Consider the following 13,698-nt stretch of genomic DNA (forward strand, 5'->3'; position numbering starts at 1 on the left):
ACGCTCCACATCCTCCCCAGTCCCCACAGCTGGATCACCAAGCTCGATTGAGTCCTCACTAAGCTTGCATTGCTCAGTCGCCCGCACGCCTCCGATCCACGCCTAGTAACTTGCTAGCTCACCGCATGGGTCTGGAGATGATCATGGCGAGGGACGGGCAGCTGCCGCGCTGGGCGTGCCGGTACCAGCGCCTGCGCGGCGAGCTCGGCGGCGGAGGCGACGGCGAGGGGGACGTCGAGGTCGTCAGGAGCGCTGCCATGGCGAGGCGGCCGCGGCCGCTGCGGCTGCGGAGGAGGAGCTGCAAGGCGGCCGGGATGAGGTGGAGGGCAGCGACGGTGGCCAGCGGCGGGAAGGCGCTGCGGCTGCGGCTGCGGTTGATGCGGCTGGTGCTCCTGCTCCCCGCGCGGCGGCTGGCCGCGCTGGTCGCGGAGCTCGTGCGGCGCCTGGCGGCGGCGAGCGCGGCGGCCGACTGCCCCGCCATCGTGTTCTCCTCGCAGTGGGGGCTTCCCGTGCTGTCGCACTCCGCGAGCACCAGCAGGAGCTCCAGGCTGCGGGCGTTCTACCTCGAGAGGAGCCTCTCCGCCGGCTCCGGCGCCGGCTCCCCGTGCTGACGCGACCAAGAACACAAGCCGGCCATTTCCGACGCCGGCCATGCCACGTAGACGAATGCGTGGCTGGTCACGAGCAGCAGTGCGAAGCCTCGGATACCAACCACTTCCCCCATTGTAGTAATCATGGAACGGAGGGCTTCTCTCAGTACGCCATGCACATGGCTAGCTAGCTTTGCAACACTGTACTGTACTCTCCAAGTACTTTGGATACGTTTAACTAAGCAACAACTTGCGATTCAGCTCTGAACTCTCCAGGACTTTACAGTACGTCCTGGCTCCTAATTTCTTTGACATGAGCAGTTGATTATCGCTTTGTAACTTTGATGCTATAACTCAATGCATCGGCGTACATGATCTGACAAAGTTGATGGTTTTACACACGCACCAACATGAAAATGTTCACAAGCTATTGTCGTTTCAGCAATCAATATACGGCCATACCAAACGCCAGGCCCATTTCAAGTTCTCAGTTGGCAGGTGGTAGGCAGTAGGCACACGGCATGCCTGACTGGTAAGCGATAACAGAAGGCAGAATCCTTCAAGGGCTAAGGCCGTCACACAATATACATGTCTGAAGAAAGCAACAACTACTTAACAACAGCATCAGCACATTACAGAAGTAGCAGTTATATACAGAGTTGCATAACACAGCAGCAGGCCGTCCCATAAGTACTCGCTGTTAACATTTCCCTCCTACCAATCTAGTGTGGTATATGTACATGATTAATTAGAGCTCTAAAGCAACTGGGTCTTAGAGGTGTACTGCATTTGTTATTACACAACATCAATTGGCACAGAACGTGCAGTTGAACAACCTTGAAGGTTATCTCTGAACTCAGTCGAGGCACCAACAGGTTCGGAGCAGACGCCTGAACGTTCCATGTTATCCAGAGCTCTCCTTGCATATATTGTAAATCCAATCGCAAAGACAACGGCGACAATAACAGAGACAATGTTGTACACTATCTCAACTGTTGTCATTCGATGCTTGCGATAATTCAGCTCTGCCAATGTGCGTATCAGCCGCCCACTGCAAAAGTAGCAAAAAATATGACAGTATGACGATTTGGACTTTCTGAGTAATTATAAGAGCAGTTGCTAACTATTTAACAACTTTGATCGTGTTGATTGATTAAACTGCATAGCCCATGCCCAACTACTGAACTAGACTAACATCAGCCTAGCTTCCTGAATCCTGACAGCAACAACAAAAAAATTCAAGTAATTAGTAAGTTATTATGAACTGTTGATCTGAATCTAACCTGTAGATGTTGATGAACACATCAGGAATCATCCCAACAACTGAGCCACAAATGTAAGGGTTGAACTTCATCTCGGTGACAGTTACGGCATAGTTAAGCAGTGCATATGGGAATGGTGAGATTCTGAGCAATGCAACCACACGGAATTGTTGGAACCAACTCCCTTCACCAGCCAGTTTAATCAGAGCAATCTGCCGTGGCCATCTCTTTTCTAACCAGAGCTGTATGTTGACAAACAATTGAGGGCAGAAGGGTCGCAAATTATGAAATACTAAGAAAACAAACAAAACCGTCATCATAATCAAACAGAGCTTAGAAGCATTACATTTAGGTGATCACGAAACAATAAGCCAATCCAATAAGGTATCGACATGCCGATGGTGATCCCAGCCATGATGATTAAGAAGCCGAAGCCATAGCCGAAAATTATTCCTGTTAGCCACATTGCTGGACCAGAAGGCAGGAACACAACGGGGAAGAGTGCTAGAGAAGCAATTATCACGACCGCTAACACGGGACGTCGGAAAGATTTTGCTTCCCATTGGATAATCGGCATGATCACCTACAATATCAGGCGCAGATGAAATGGAACACGGAGCATTACCATGACAATGATCTGGAAAGTTTAAGTGCCATCTGCTGCATAATTTTGGGATTCTTAAGAAAAACGTGAATTAAGTACACAACTTCTGTGAGTAACCATCATATGATTGATAAATCCTATGTGAAGCTTGTTTGGATTTTGGGGATTAGGCACAATCCCTTCGTATTGAGATTTGAGAGAGAAGATGGAATAAATTCTCTGCAAATCAGAACCAACTGAGAGCAATTCCTGCGTCAATAAATAGGGCCCACACTCTTATTAGGAGATCAGACAAGAAACATCACCTTCTCGGAGAGAAAGGGGAGGCCCCATTTGATGAACGCGTAGCCCAGCAGCACCAGGAGCAGCAATCCAACCACAAGCCTCACCCATGGGGCAGACGACCTCGACCCCGACCAAGACCGCGCCTGCACAGGTACAGGCGCAGGCACATACGCTGCACTCACACCCGCTGGGGTCGGACCCATCGCCGGCGCCGGCATCGGCACGACCAGCCGCGCGTGCTCGTCTCCCGCCGCGCTCCGCCCGGGCCCTCCACCTCCGGCTCCTCCGCGGCTCGTCGAACCTGTAGCCCGCGAGCTGAACCAATCACCACACGCACGCATAATGCCCCAATCAGACCGTCGCTACGCTACGTCACGCGGGCAGGACTGGAGAAGAAGAAGGGAATCGCGGAGCCCCCACGCGTACTGACGTGCTTGCCTGCTCATCGCGCTCGCCCGCCGGGGACGCCGCCGCGGTTGCTTGAGCGCCGGGAGCAGCTGGTGGGACTTCCGTCATGGCGAGGAAAGGGAGAAGAGGCCAAGAGGGATTATGGAGAGGTTGCGACAGATGGAAGGGAAGGGAAGGGAAGTGATGGGAGGGAAGGGATGGAATGGGCCAACTCGGGCCCAGAATATCTGCAAATAGAATGGGCTGGCCCATAAAACGCCCATGGCCCAACAAACTATCAGACAGCCCAAGAACTTGGGCCTCCAAGGCTACTTTACCACTTGCGTCTAATCACAATCTCGTGCGAGTGTGTTGAGGGGTGTTGGCTTTGGATTTCGGTAATCTTTGGATTACAGTAACTTCAAGGTGGTTATATCAAAACTCTACTTCTTCTGTTTAATGAAATACGTGCATTAGCATGTTCTCGAAAAAAAACACTTGCTAGTAATTAGTTTGGATTCCCCTTTATATAGTACTAGTCTATCAACTCGTGCTCTCGCACGGGCTAATTAGAATTATTATAAAATAAGGTTAATACTTATAATTATTTATCGCATGCTCTTTTCATCTATTAAATATTCGAACACATACTCTAATATATATACATTTGTCATTATCTGGTTGCAATAGATTTCATTTTGCATCGCACCTCAATATGTATTCAATATATGTTTAGTTGAACTATTTGTTTGTGAATTGATATTCTTATCTCTTCCATCATACATGAATATATGGTGACAATATTGTGGGTAGTATTTTTATATAAATAATATATTAATAATTACAGAAATAGTAATTTAAATTTTTATATTGATGCATTTTAATATATTATTATAACTATATAATTTAAATTTAAATTTATGAGTAATTTAACTTATAATAATAATGACATAATTAGATAATTTATATGCAAATTTAGGGGGATATTTGTATTATTTTTATAATGGCATAGGTAGGTAATTTATACAAAGATTAGAGGGTCACTTTAGTTTTTTTTTTTGTAATGGCAGAGGTGGGTAATTTATAGGATTTCTCTATTTTTTTTAGAGTGTCCATTTAGGATCTTAGGTGGCTTCATGTGAAGTAATAAGTAAGATTATAGAAAGTATATTGGCTTCCAAAGCAGGCATATTGTAGGTCAAACACGGTCAGCAGTCATGGTCAAGCGTCTAGTAGCATTAATTGGAAATCATCTGTTCGCATTCATAAACTAAGTGACAGATGGTACCTTTTTCTTTTCTCTATAAAGAGCTGTTGACGCGGTTTGGAGCGACACGGAACTTTCCTCTTGTTTTCACTCGTTGGGGCATAACGCGTGCGTTGTGGCCGTCGGACAACGACGTAAGTGCGTGGAAGGAGCGTCAACTTGGGCGACGACGACGACGTAGTCAGAAACCGCTAGTTCATATACAGGGAGAGGCAACCATGCATGCATTGGATCCTGTGTGTTTTCTTGAGACAAAAGGCACAACTTGCCAACTTGAGGGGCATTTTTACAATACAATCTGTGCTTTGTTTGGTGCGTCCTACAGTGGACCCGTAAAGTCGTAAGCCGTCCGAGCACGGAAGGCATAAATAAGGTGGCACTGGCCGGTATAACCTTCCGAGATCCTCATCCTCACTAACTTAGCCAGCCAGCAATGAAGCCACTACGACTCTCCGCTGCTCATCTCATCCACCTTGCCCTTTTCCTCCTTGCCATGCAACTGCAGCCGTGCCTTCTTCGAGCCATGTCAACCCGGAGCAGCTTAGCCACCGGCGACAGCCTGACGCCACCCAACTACATCACCAGCCCCTCCGGCGACTTTGCCTTTGGTTTCCGCGCCCTCGACGACAACTCCAACTCCTCCTTCATCCTAGCGATATGGCTTCGCTTTGATGCTGGCAGTGGCAGGGTCGTGTGGTTCGCCGCGGACGCGGGCTAATCAGGCTCCGCTGTGGTCGCCGGAGTCCGATCCGTCCTGAGCCTCACTACCAACGGCCAGCTCTCCCTCGCTAATCCTGGAACTACCAGCAATGCCTGGAACCCATACACTGACGCTAGCCAAAGCTACGGCTCCCTTCTCGTGCTACGGGAGACCGGCAACCTCCAATTCCTCGGCGAAGATGGCAAGACCGTCGTCTGGGAGAGCTTTGCACACCCCACGGACACACTACTCCCCGGGCAGCTCATGGCCCCTGGAACGCTCCTTCGGTCTAGGGCCTCAGACAACAGCTTCTCAACTGGCCGCTTCATTTTCGTCGTGCAGAAGGATGGGAACATCGTCATGTACAGGACGGACCTGCCAGTTAGTAGCGACCCCACCAACGCCTACTGGAGCAGCGGCACTTGTTGTGTGGACAATGGCAACACGACTCTCTTCTTTGACGCCGACCTCGTCGGCCACCTCTACTACCGGCTCACCGACGGCACCAGCCGGAACCTGACAGCCCCTCAGCCCGTTCCTTCCTCCGGCAGTAGTAGCTTCTTCTACCAGCGCGCCACGCTCGACCCGGACGGCATCCTTCGTGTCTACATCCTCCCCAACAACACCGCCGCCACATGGTCTGTCGTGAACCAGCCGGTACCGAGCGACGGCTGCCAGGTGGTGACCAAAGGTCGGCGTGGCATGTGTGGACCAAACTCCTACTGTGTGTACGACGCCGACAACCGGCTCGACTGCGAGTGCCTAGGTGGCTACACCTTCTTGCACACGCAGTCTAGGTACGACGGCTGTGCTCCAGCATTTCTTCAGGATACCTGCGACGACGACGGGAAGAGCGGCCATTCTTCCGAGTTCAAGCTCATGGAGTTGCCCAACACATTTTGGGCAAACCCGATATTCTACGAGCAGCACAAGTCCATCACAGCGGAGCAATGCCAAGATCTGTGCTTGCAAAACTGCCTCTGTGCAGCTGCCTTGTTCGACGCAAGTACCAATAGCTGCTTCGAGGCCGCTATGCTCACAACCGGGTGGCAACAAAATGGCACGGGCATGAGGACACTGGTGAAGGTGCGGACCAAAGGAATCCCTCCTGTGATCTTGCCTTACGCAGTGATTGCTGGACTGGGCATGTTATTGCTGTCCACTGCTTCCATCCTCCTAGTGCATTGCTACATCACTAACAAGAAGGCGAGGAACAGGAAGCATCTGTGCGCGACGGTCTTCACTCGCAAAGAGCTCCGGCGAGCGACCAACGGCTTCAGCAAGCTACTTGGCCAGGGGGGCTTTGGCAAGGTCTACCATGGCATCATCAAGTCCCTAGAACCACACGATGTCGCCGTCAAGGAGCTCAGGAGCGCGGACGAGTACCAGGAGACGGAGTTCGAGAACGAGGTGCAGTCCATCGGCAGGATCCACCACAGGAACCTGGTCCGGATGGTCGGGTACTGCAAGGAAGGCGTGCACCGGATGCTCGTCTTCGAGTTCATGCCAGGAGGCTCCCTCGGCGACGTCCTCTTCAAGCCCTCCGACAAGCCGTCCTGGAGCTGGCGCGCTGAGGCTGCGATGGCCATCGCCAGGGGGTTGGAGTACCTGCACTACGGCTGCAGCTCCCAGATCGTCCACTGCGACATCAAGCCCGACAACATCCTGCTTGATGACAAGCGAATCCCCAAGATAACGGACTTTGGGATCGCCAGGCTCGTCGACGGGGACAAGCTGAAGAAGACCATCACCCATGTCCGAGGCACGCTCGGGTACATTGCGCCTGAGTGGTTCAGCAGTGAGAGGAAGGTGGACAGCAAGGTGGACGTGTTCAGCTTCGGCGTTGTTCTTCTCGAGTTGATCTGCTGCAGGAAGTACCCACCACCACCGGCACTGGCAGACAATTTCGGCCACGATAGGCCGCGATGCAGCGACGCCGACGCCGATGACTCAGAGGACATAGGCATGCCTGTGACACTGAGAGCATGGGTGTCGGACCTGGTTAGGGAAGAAGGCCACATTGGGCGTGCTGTGCAGGGAGACGAGGACGCGCTGCAGGACCTGGACAGGGTGGAGAGGTTTGCGCGCATTGCGATCTGGTGCTTGCAAGGGGATCCATCGATGAGGCCAACGATGAGAAGCGTGGTGTGGATGATGGAGGGCACCATGGAAGTGGATCCTCTACCTGCTGATGACCCTCCGGCTCCAAGGGTTCATGACTTCCCTGCAGCGGCGGCTAGTAGTACTGGGACTCATGATAACTCCAACTCCGGTAGTATATATGATTTTGATTGAGTTAACATTATATATATTTCCACAAAGATCACCCTGCTCACCAAGCAAACTTTGTTAGTTTCTCTTGCATAATTGGCCATTGCAAATAATCTTTATAATTAATTTCTTTTCTTTTGTGTCTGTGTACTTTGATTTGTAACAAGTAGACAATCAACTCGTACTTATAAGTCATATCATTTTATCTTACATTAGTATTGGAAAGTTGAGATATGTTACGATCTGCTCTTTAGTATGGAGATTTGTAACCATCTGCTGCTTCGATCTGGCCACCCCGATCTGCTCTTTGATATGGAGATCTCAAGCAAATCATATACTCTCTCCGTTCCAAATTACAAGTCATTTTGATTTTTTTTCATTCATCCATTTTATTATGTATCCAAACATATTATTATTGTATCTAGATTCATAAATAATTGGTGTTCCAAAAAGAGCCGCTTATAATTTAGAACGGAGTGAGTACAAATAGGTTTTCTTTTCTTTTGAATGGAAGCATTTGCTAGGTACTCTGTATTTATTTTTGTTAGTTCAATAACTGAACTGAACGAACTTGGTTTGATAATATTTTACGACATTTTGATTGGGCCTATGAAAACTTATTTCACAACATTTTGATTGGAGCAGATGTAGTGCTTGACCTTCCTCCCTGTTGTGCTTGCTCGGTTCTCGCCCTTGCACGTAGGGATGAAAACGGTCAGAAACAATCGGTAGGAAGCCAAATCACTTTCATTTTTATATTTTTTTCGAAAACAACGTCAATACGATATTTTTGAAAATAAATACGGCACTAGTATTTCGATAATAACAATACAGTTGATCGGAAAATACAACGGTAACGATCGAAATCGATGAGAACGATATCCTAAAAAATGATAAATATGCCAAACCGTAGACCATGATAAGAGCCATATAACTCGCTTGGTATGTGATTGGTTGATTGGTTTCTTATCCCTATACGTTGTTTCAAAGGTGGTCTACTTCACCTCACAAACTATAAAACGGTCTAATTTATCCCTTGAACTTTTCAAAACCGTCTATTTTACCCCCAAGTGGTTTTTAACGATGGTTTTGCTACACTAAGAGCGGGTTTGCTACAATGTGAAGCTTGTTTGGATTTTGGGGATTAGGCACAATCCCTTCGTATTGAGATTTGAGAGAGAAGATGGAACAAATTCTCTGCAAATCAGAACCGACTGAGAGCAATTCCTGCGTCAATAAATAGGGCCCACACTCTTATTAGGAGATCAGACAAGAAACATCACCTTCTCGGAGAGAAAGGGGAGGCCCCATTTGATGAACGCGTAGCCCAGCAGCACCAGGAGCAGCAATCCAACCACAAGCCTCGCCCACGGGACGGACGACCTCGACCCCGACCAAGGCCGCGCCTGCACTGCACAGGTACGGGCGCAGGCACATACGCTGCGCTCACACCCGCTGGGGTCGGACCCATCGCCGGCGCCGGCATCGGCACGACCAGCCGCGCCTGCTCGTCTCCCGCCGCGCTCCGCCCGGGCCCTCCACCTCCGGCTCCTCCGCGGCTCGTCGAACCTGTAGCCCGCGAGCTGAACCAATCACCACACGCAGTGGTGGATGCAAGGCAAGGGGGCTGAAACAATGAAGATGTTGATTTGTGTGAAAATTTAATGGTGATTTGATGTTTTTGCTATAGTGTTTTACGTGTAATTAGGAGAGCTTAGGGGGGCTGGAGCCCCTAGCCCCCCTGCTGGATCCGCCGCTGACCACACGCACGCATAATGCCCCAATCAGACCGTCGCTACGTCACGCGGGCAGGACTGGAGACGAAGAAGGGAATCGCGGAGCCCCCACGCGTACTGACGTGCTTGCCTGCTCATCGCGCTCGCCCGCCGGGGACGCCGCCGCGGTTGCTTGAGCGCCGGGAGCAGCTGGTGGGACTTCCGTCATGGCGAGGAAAGGGAGACGAGGCCAAAAGGGATTATGGAGAGGTTGCGACAGATGGAAGGGAAGGGAAGTGATGGGAGGGAAGGGATGGGATGGGATGGGCCAACTCGGGCCCAGAATATCTGCAAATAGAATGGGCTGGCCCATAAAACGCCCATGACCCAACAAACTATCAGACAGCCCAAGAACTTGGGCCTCCAAGGCTACTTTACCACTTGCGTCTCTCTAACCCTCTGTCCGGAAAAGGAAAACGGAGAGAAGCCGACGACGCGACGTGCTGCTGGCTCGACTGTGACGGGCCAGCTCAGCTCATCCCCAGCGCCAGCGGCGCAGAAACAGCGGCGGCGGCGGCGGCGGCACGGAGCCGACGCGTGGGCGATTGCATGTCGCACACTCCTCCTGCCTGCAGAGCAGAGAGAGGAGAGGAGGGGTGCAGTGCAGGCGGGTACTGTGGCTGCTTGTCGCCGCGCTAGCTTGCGCGAGTGGTGGACCTGGTGGTAGCTGCTGCAGGCTCCGTGCAGTGCATCGCCCTGTGCCTGCCTGCCCGGGCAGCGTCCATGTGCTGATGTGCATAGGCAGCACGCAGCAGCAGCTAGGGCCTGTTTGGCTCCAGGACTTTTTCCAAAAGTCCCTATCACATCAAAAGGAATCTTACTATTTTATATTATTAAATAAAATCTGTTTATAAATGTTTTTTGACAGCTGAGTGCTTTTTCGCGAGACGAATCTAATGAGCCTAATTAATCGATGATTGACTACAGTGATGCTACAGTAACCATTCGTTAATCATAGATTAAGATACATCATTAGATTCGTCTCGCAGTTTAGCCCCAGGATTCTGCAGTTAGTTTTATAATTAATATTTATTTAATACTTCTAAATACTAAAAAGTCCCTAGGACTTTTTTGAAGTCCCTCAATCTAAACACCCCCTAGTGCCTCCAGGCCATGGGGAGGAGAGGAGGGAAGTTTTCTGTGGACATGATGGTTCATCGAGATTCATTGCATCGCATGGCATGCTGCGAGGAAACAGAGCAAAGGAAACAAAGAGGGTGTTTATTTTGTGAAAATTTTTGGTTTAAAGATCAGATTGGTTGTTTGACAAGATGTTGGGAGAGTTTTTCAGACACTAATTAAAAAACTAATTTCAGAATTCACTTGAAAACTGCGAGACGAATCTTTTATGGCTTTTGACCGCATCATTAACACATGTGGGTTACTATATTACTTATGGCTAATCATGCACTAATTAGACTCAAAAGATTCGTCTCATCGTGTACATCCAAACTGTGTAATTAGTTTTATTGTTTAATTATATTTAATGTTTCATACATGTGTTTAAAGGAGAGACAAAAAATTTTGGGAACTAAACAGCCCCTAAATAATTTCTCTTTCAGATTCTTCAATTCATAATTTCAAAAAAAAAGATTCTTCAATTCAGTTCCAACGGAAAATATTATCCAAAACGCCCACACTTGCGACGCGTTTAGTTCCGGAAATTTTCCCCGCGATAGTAATTTCAAATATTTGACCACTAATTAAAAATATTAAATATAGATAACTAGTAAAATTCAATCCATAATCCCAAGAAAAATCGCGAGACGAATCTAATGAATCTAATTATACAATAATTAAAAAATATCATGATATAGTAAACAACCACTAATGATAGGTTAATTAGTCTTAATAGATTCGTCTCGCGATTTTCTGTCCATCCGTGTAATTAGTTTTATAATTAGTCTATGTTTAATACTTCTAATGAGTGTTGTAAAAGTTGCCAAAATTTTTTACCAAAAATTTTTGGTACCTAAGCTGGCCATTAACCTCAGTCAACAGAGGTTGGAAGCTGAAATCCTTTATTTGTTCTGATAATCAACAAAGGTTACAGATTCGTTTGTGCTGAACAATGCGTTTCTTCCTCTTAAAGCCAAGATAACCTTCATTCACCTTTGGTTACCAACAACTGCATTTTCCCTAGGATCTTGACTTCTTGAGCAATGCCACTACATGGGAAAGTGAAAAAAAAATGGGAAAGAAAAAGGCAAGAGAATAAAACAAGGAAGACGGCATGGGAAGTATAGGTGGGCAAAATACCCGAAACCTGAAACCTGAGCCCGAAAAACCCGAGACCGAACCCGAATAACCCGAACCCGAAAAACCCGAACCCTATTTCGGGTTCTAACCCACGGTACCCGAAATTATTACGGGTAGTTCGGGTATTGGGCCACGGTACCCGAACTACCCGAAATACCCGAAATACAATCCAGCCCATGTATGTTTACTCATTGCACTTGCAGCCCAGCCCACGAAACCCTTAACCCTAACCTAGACGCACAGCCCAGCCCAGCCGCACAGGCGCACAGCCCACCCCACACCCCAGTGGCCCAGTCAGTCACGCCGCCACTACACCCGAGTCGCGACTCGCGAGTCGCCCAGGCCACCAGCGCCCCTCGCCCGCCGACCGCCACCGCGCCACCGCCCTTCGCCCGCCGGCCGCCGTCCCCGCGCCACCGCACGCGACCACGGCCTACTTCCTCCGACGATGCTGCTCGAGGCGACCCCCTTGCTTGCGGCGACCCCCGGCGGCCGGATCCAGTGCCGGCCCCCCCCTCTCCTCTTCTCCGACCGGATCCATGGAGGCATCCGGCGCCTCCCGCTCCTTCCTCTCCCTCCCCGGCGAGCAGGCGAGCCGGCGCAGCTCCGGATCTCACCCTCGCCGCAGTGGCCGCCGGGGCGGCCGCCTCACCGTCACCGGCTCCCTCTGCGCCCTCGTCCCCCTCCATCTTATCCTCTCGGCTCGGCCCCAGCTCCTCCGTCTCCCAATGGCCTCCGCCAACGCCATCTCCACCGCCTCTCTCCTCCGGCCCCTCTCTCAGGTGATCTGCGCCAGGCCGGCGGGCGAGGAGCTGCGGCCTCCTCACCTGCGCCGGGCCGAGGAGCTGCGCCAGCCGGCGCGGGCGTGGGGTGGGGCAAGCCTCCCCTGCTCCAAGCGGCGCGGGGCGAGCGGGTCGGCAATTCGGGTGGTTCGGGTAAACCCGAACCCGAACCCGAAATTTCGGGTACCCGAAATGTCGGGTTCCGGTTTTTGTCAGCAAATTTCGGGTTCCAGTTTTCAAAACCCGAAATTTTAAAAGCCCGAAAAACCCGACCCGAAATATTCGGGTAACCCGAACGCCCAGCCATAATGGGAAGCAAAGAATTGAAGGAGGGCGTGGCATGGACCATCCGTGCTGCCGTAAAGTTGCATCATCCATCCACCTCAAGAGCAAACAACAAAGACGCCACAGCTAATGATCCTAGGTGCTTTGCTTCCCTCCCATCCGACTGCAACCGCAATGCAACAAGGCTCCGCCTTAACTTCCACGTTCCACCCGCTGCCAACAACAACAACAACCCCCCCCCCCCCCCCCCTCCATGGTTCCATCCTCACGTCACATCACATGGCTCTGTGCAGCTGCTGCTCCTCCTATCCTATCCCACAGCCCTTGGCCGGTGGCTGGCTGCTCACCTAGCCTAGATTGGCCGCCGCCCAGTGATCTCAACAGCAGGCACGGGTTGTACACGCTACATTGTAGCCTACAGGCCGGCGATGCCCACGATCTCGCAGCGCATTGGCTTGGCCTTGGCGTGTGGCACACAAGCAACACCGGTTGGTTTTGGTCTGCTCGTACCGGGCGGGAGGGGAAAGCCGGGAACAGAAGAAACCAGCAGGACGGATGGGGCTGGGACGCTTCACTTGCTTGTCACCGTCAGCGTCGCCATCGGCCGGCAGCCGCTGGCGCACAGGACTGCAGGTGCTTTCAATTCCTCGCGCCCCCACCGGCACAAGATGCAGCGAACCGCCCTACAGTGGTCTGTTTGGTTGTGCTAGAATTTTAACATGATATAAATAGTGATATTTTGACCGCTAATTACGATGTCAAACAAAGACAGTTTATAAAACTAACTCCAGAACCCCGCGCTAGTGATCTTGAAGAATCTAATAAGACCTTTGACCGCGCGATTAGAGGATGGTTACTGTAGCATCGCTGTAGACAATCATCGATTAATTACCATCATTAGATTAGATTCGTCGCGAAAAATACAACCATCCCTAAAAAAATTTTATAAATAGACTTTATTTAATATATTCTATTTTCGGAAAACATGCGCACTGTTTTTTTAGAATGGCAAACCAGGCCAGTACACTGATAGCTTGCTTCGGGGTCGGGGGACTGTTCTCTTTGCAAAGGCGGCGTTTACTCCTCTAAAACTGCATATAGTACCGTCACATTGAATTTTTGAACATATATATGAAATATTAAATATAGTTGAAGAAAATAACTAATTACACAGTTTAATTGATTAGAACGAGACGAATCTTTTAAGTCTAATTAATTTATGATTCGACAT

General features: G+C 50.1%; 4 protein-coding genes across 10 annotated transcripts; 2 read left to right on the forward strand and 2 right to left on the reverse strand.

Annotated features, from left to right (window-relative positions):
* LOC120659013 lies at nt 1-850 on the forward strand. The gene has a single exon (XM_039937096.1). It carries the CDS (start codon nt 126-128, stop codon nt 609-611), a length of 486 nt encoding a protein of 161 aa, XP_039793030.1. The 5' UTR covers nt 1-125; the 3' UTR covers nt 612-850.
* A 329-nt stretch (nt 851-1,179) lies between these two features.
* LOC120661939 (TVP38/TMEM64 family membrane protein slr0305-like) lies at nt 1,180-3,321 on the reverse strand. 5 transcript variants are annotated; one of them, XM_039940961.1, is made up of 5 exons: nt 3,172-3,321; nt 2,762-3,056; nt 2,199-2,435; nt 1,874-2,094; nt 1,180-1,641 (listed from the first exon to the last, which is right to left on the reverse strand). In XM_039940961.1, exons 1-5 carry the CDS (start codon nt 3,255-3,257, stop codon nt 1,386-1,388), a joined length of 1,095 nt encoding a protein of 364 aa, XP_039796895.1. In that variant the 5' UTR covers nt 3,258-3,321; the 3' UTR covers nt 1,180-1,385. The 5 variants fall into 5 exon arrangements, with proteins under 5 accessions (XP_039796895.1, XP_039796898.1, XP_039796897.1 ...); XM_039940964.1 differs by having other exon boundaries at nt 2,762-3,042; nt 3,172-3,315; XM_039940963.1 differs by having other exon boundaries at nt 3,180-3,307.
* A 1,597-nt stretch (nt 3,322-4,918) lies between these two features.
* LOC120662943 (G-type lectin S-receptor-like serine/threonine-protein kinase LECRK3) lies at nt 4,919-7,390 on the forward strand. Its single transcript, XM_039941986.1, has 2 exons — nt 4,919-5,091; nt 5,233-7,390. Exons 1-2 carry the CDS (start codon nt 4,919-4,921, stop codon nt 7,388-7,390), a joined length of 2,331 nt encoding a protein of 776 aa, XP_039797920.1.
* Nucleotides 7,391-8,495: 1,105 nt separating this feature from the next.
* On the reverse strand, nt 8,496-9,353 carry LOC120661940. Of its 3 annotated transcripts, none has more exons than XR_005670145.1 (2): nt 9,225-9,353; nt 8,496-8,949 (listed from the first exon to the last, which is right to left on the reverse strand). XR_005670145.1 is itself a non-coding variant. In XM_039940967.1 (2 exons), exons 1-2 carry the CDS (start codon nt 9,308-9,310, stop codon nt 8,632-8,634), a joined length of 390 nt encoding a protein of 129 aa, XP_039796901.1. In that variant the 5' UTR covers nt 9,311-9,341; the 3' UTR covers nt 8,496-8,631. The 3 variants fall into 3 exon arrangements, 2 of the variants coding, with proteins under 2 accessions (XP_039796901.1, XP_039796900.1); XM_039940967.1 differs by having other exon boundaries at nt 8,496-8,935; nt 9,225-9,341; XM_039940966.1 differs by having other exon boundaries at nt 9,215-9,334.
* Between the last annotated feature and the right edge of the window lie 4,345 nt (nt 9,354-13,698).

This window comes from Panicum virgatum, chromosome 2N (assembly GCF_016808335.1).
Source record: "Panicum virgatum strain AP13 chromosome 2N, P.virgatum_v5, whole genome shotgun sequence".
Taxonomy (NCBI): Eukaryota; Viridiplantae; Streptophyta; class Magnoliopsida; order Poales; family Poaceae; genus Panicum; species Panicum virgatum.

Bases quoted from the DNA above. Each gene is read 5' to 3' on its own strand.
- LOC120662943 (XM_039941986.1), top strand. From the start codon at position 4,919: ATGTCAACCCGGAGCAGCTTAGCCACCGGCGACAGCCTGACGCCACCC. The intron at 5,092-5,232 runs GTTCGCCGCGGA...CACTGACGCTAG, and splicing joins GGCAGTGGCAGGGTCGTGTG to CCAAAGCTACGGCTCCCTTC.
- LOC120659013 (XM_039937096.1), top strand. From the start codon at position 126: ATGGGTCTGGAGATGATCATGGCGAGGGACGGGCAGCTGCCGCGCTGG.
- LOC120661939 (XM_039940961.1), bottom strand. From the start codon at position 3,257: ATGACGGAAGTCCCACCAGCTGCTCCCGGCGCTCAAGCAACCGCGGCG. The intron at 2,436-2,761 runs GTGATGTTTCTT...CTGATATTGTAG, and splicing joins TCCCCTTTCTCTCCGAGAAG to GTGATCATGCCGATTATCCA. The intron at 2,095-2,198 runs GTAATGCTTCTA...GTCAACATACAG, and splicing joins TGTTTCGTGATCACCTAAAT to CTCTGGTTAGAAAAGAGATG.
- LOC120661940 (XM_039940966.1), bottom strand. From the start codon at position 9,310: ATGACGGAAGTCCCACCAGCTGCTCCCGGCGCTCAAGCAACCGCGGCG. The intron at 8,950-9,214 runs GTGGGGGCTCCG...TGATTGGTTCAG, and splicing joins AGGCAAGCACGTCAGTACGC to CTCGCGGGCTACAGGTTCGA.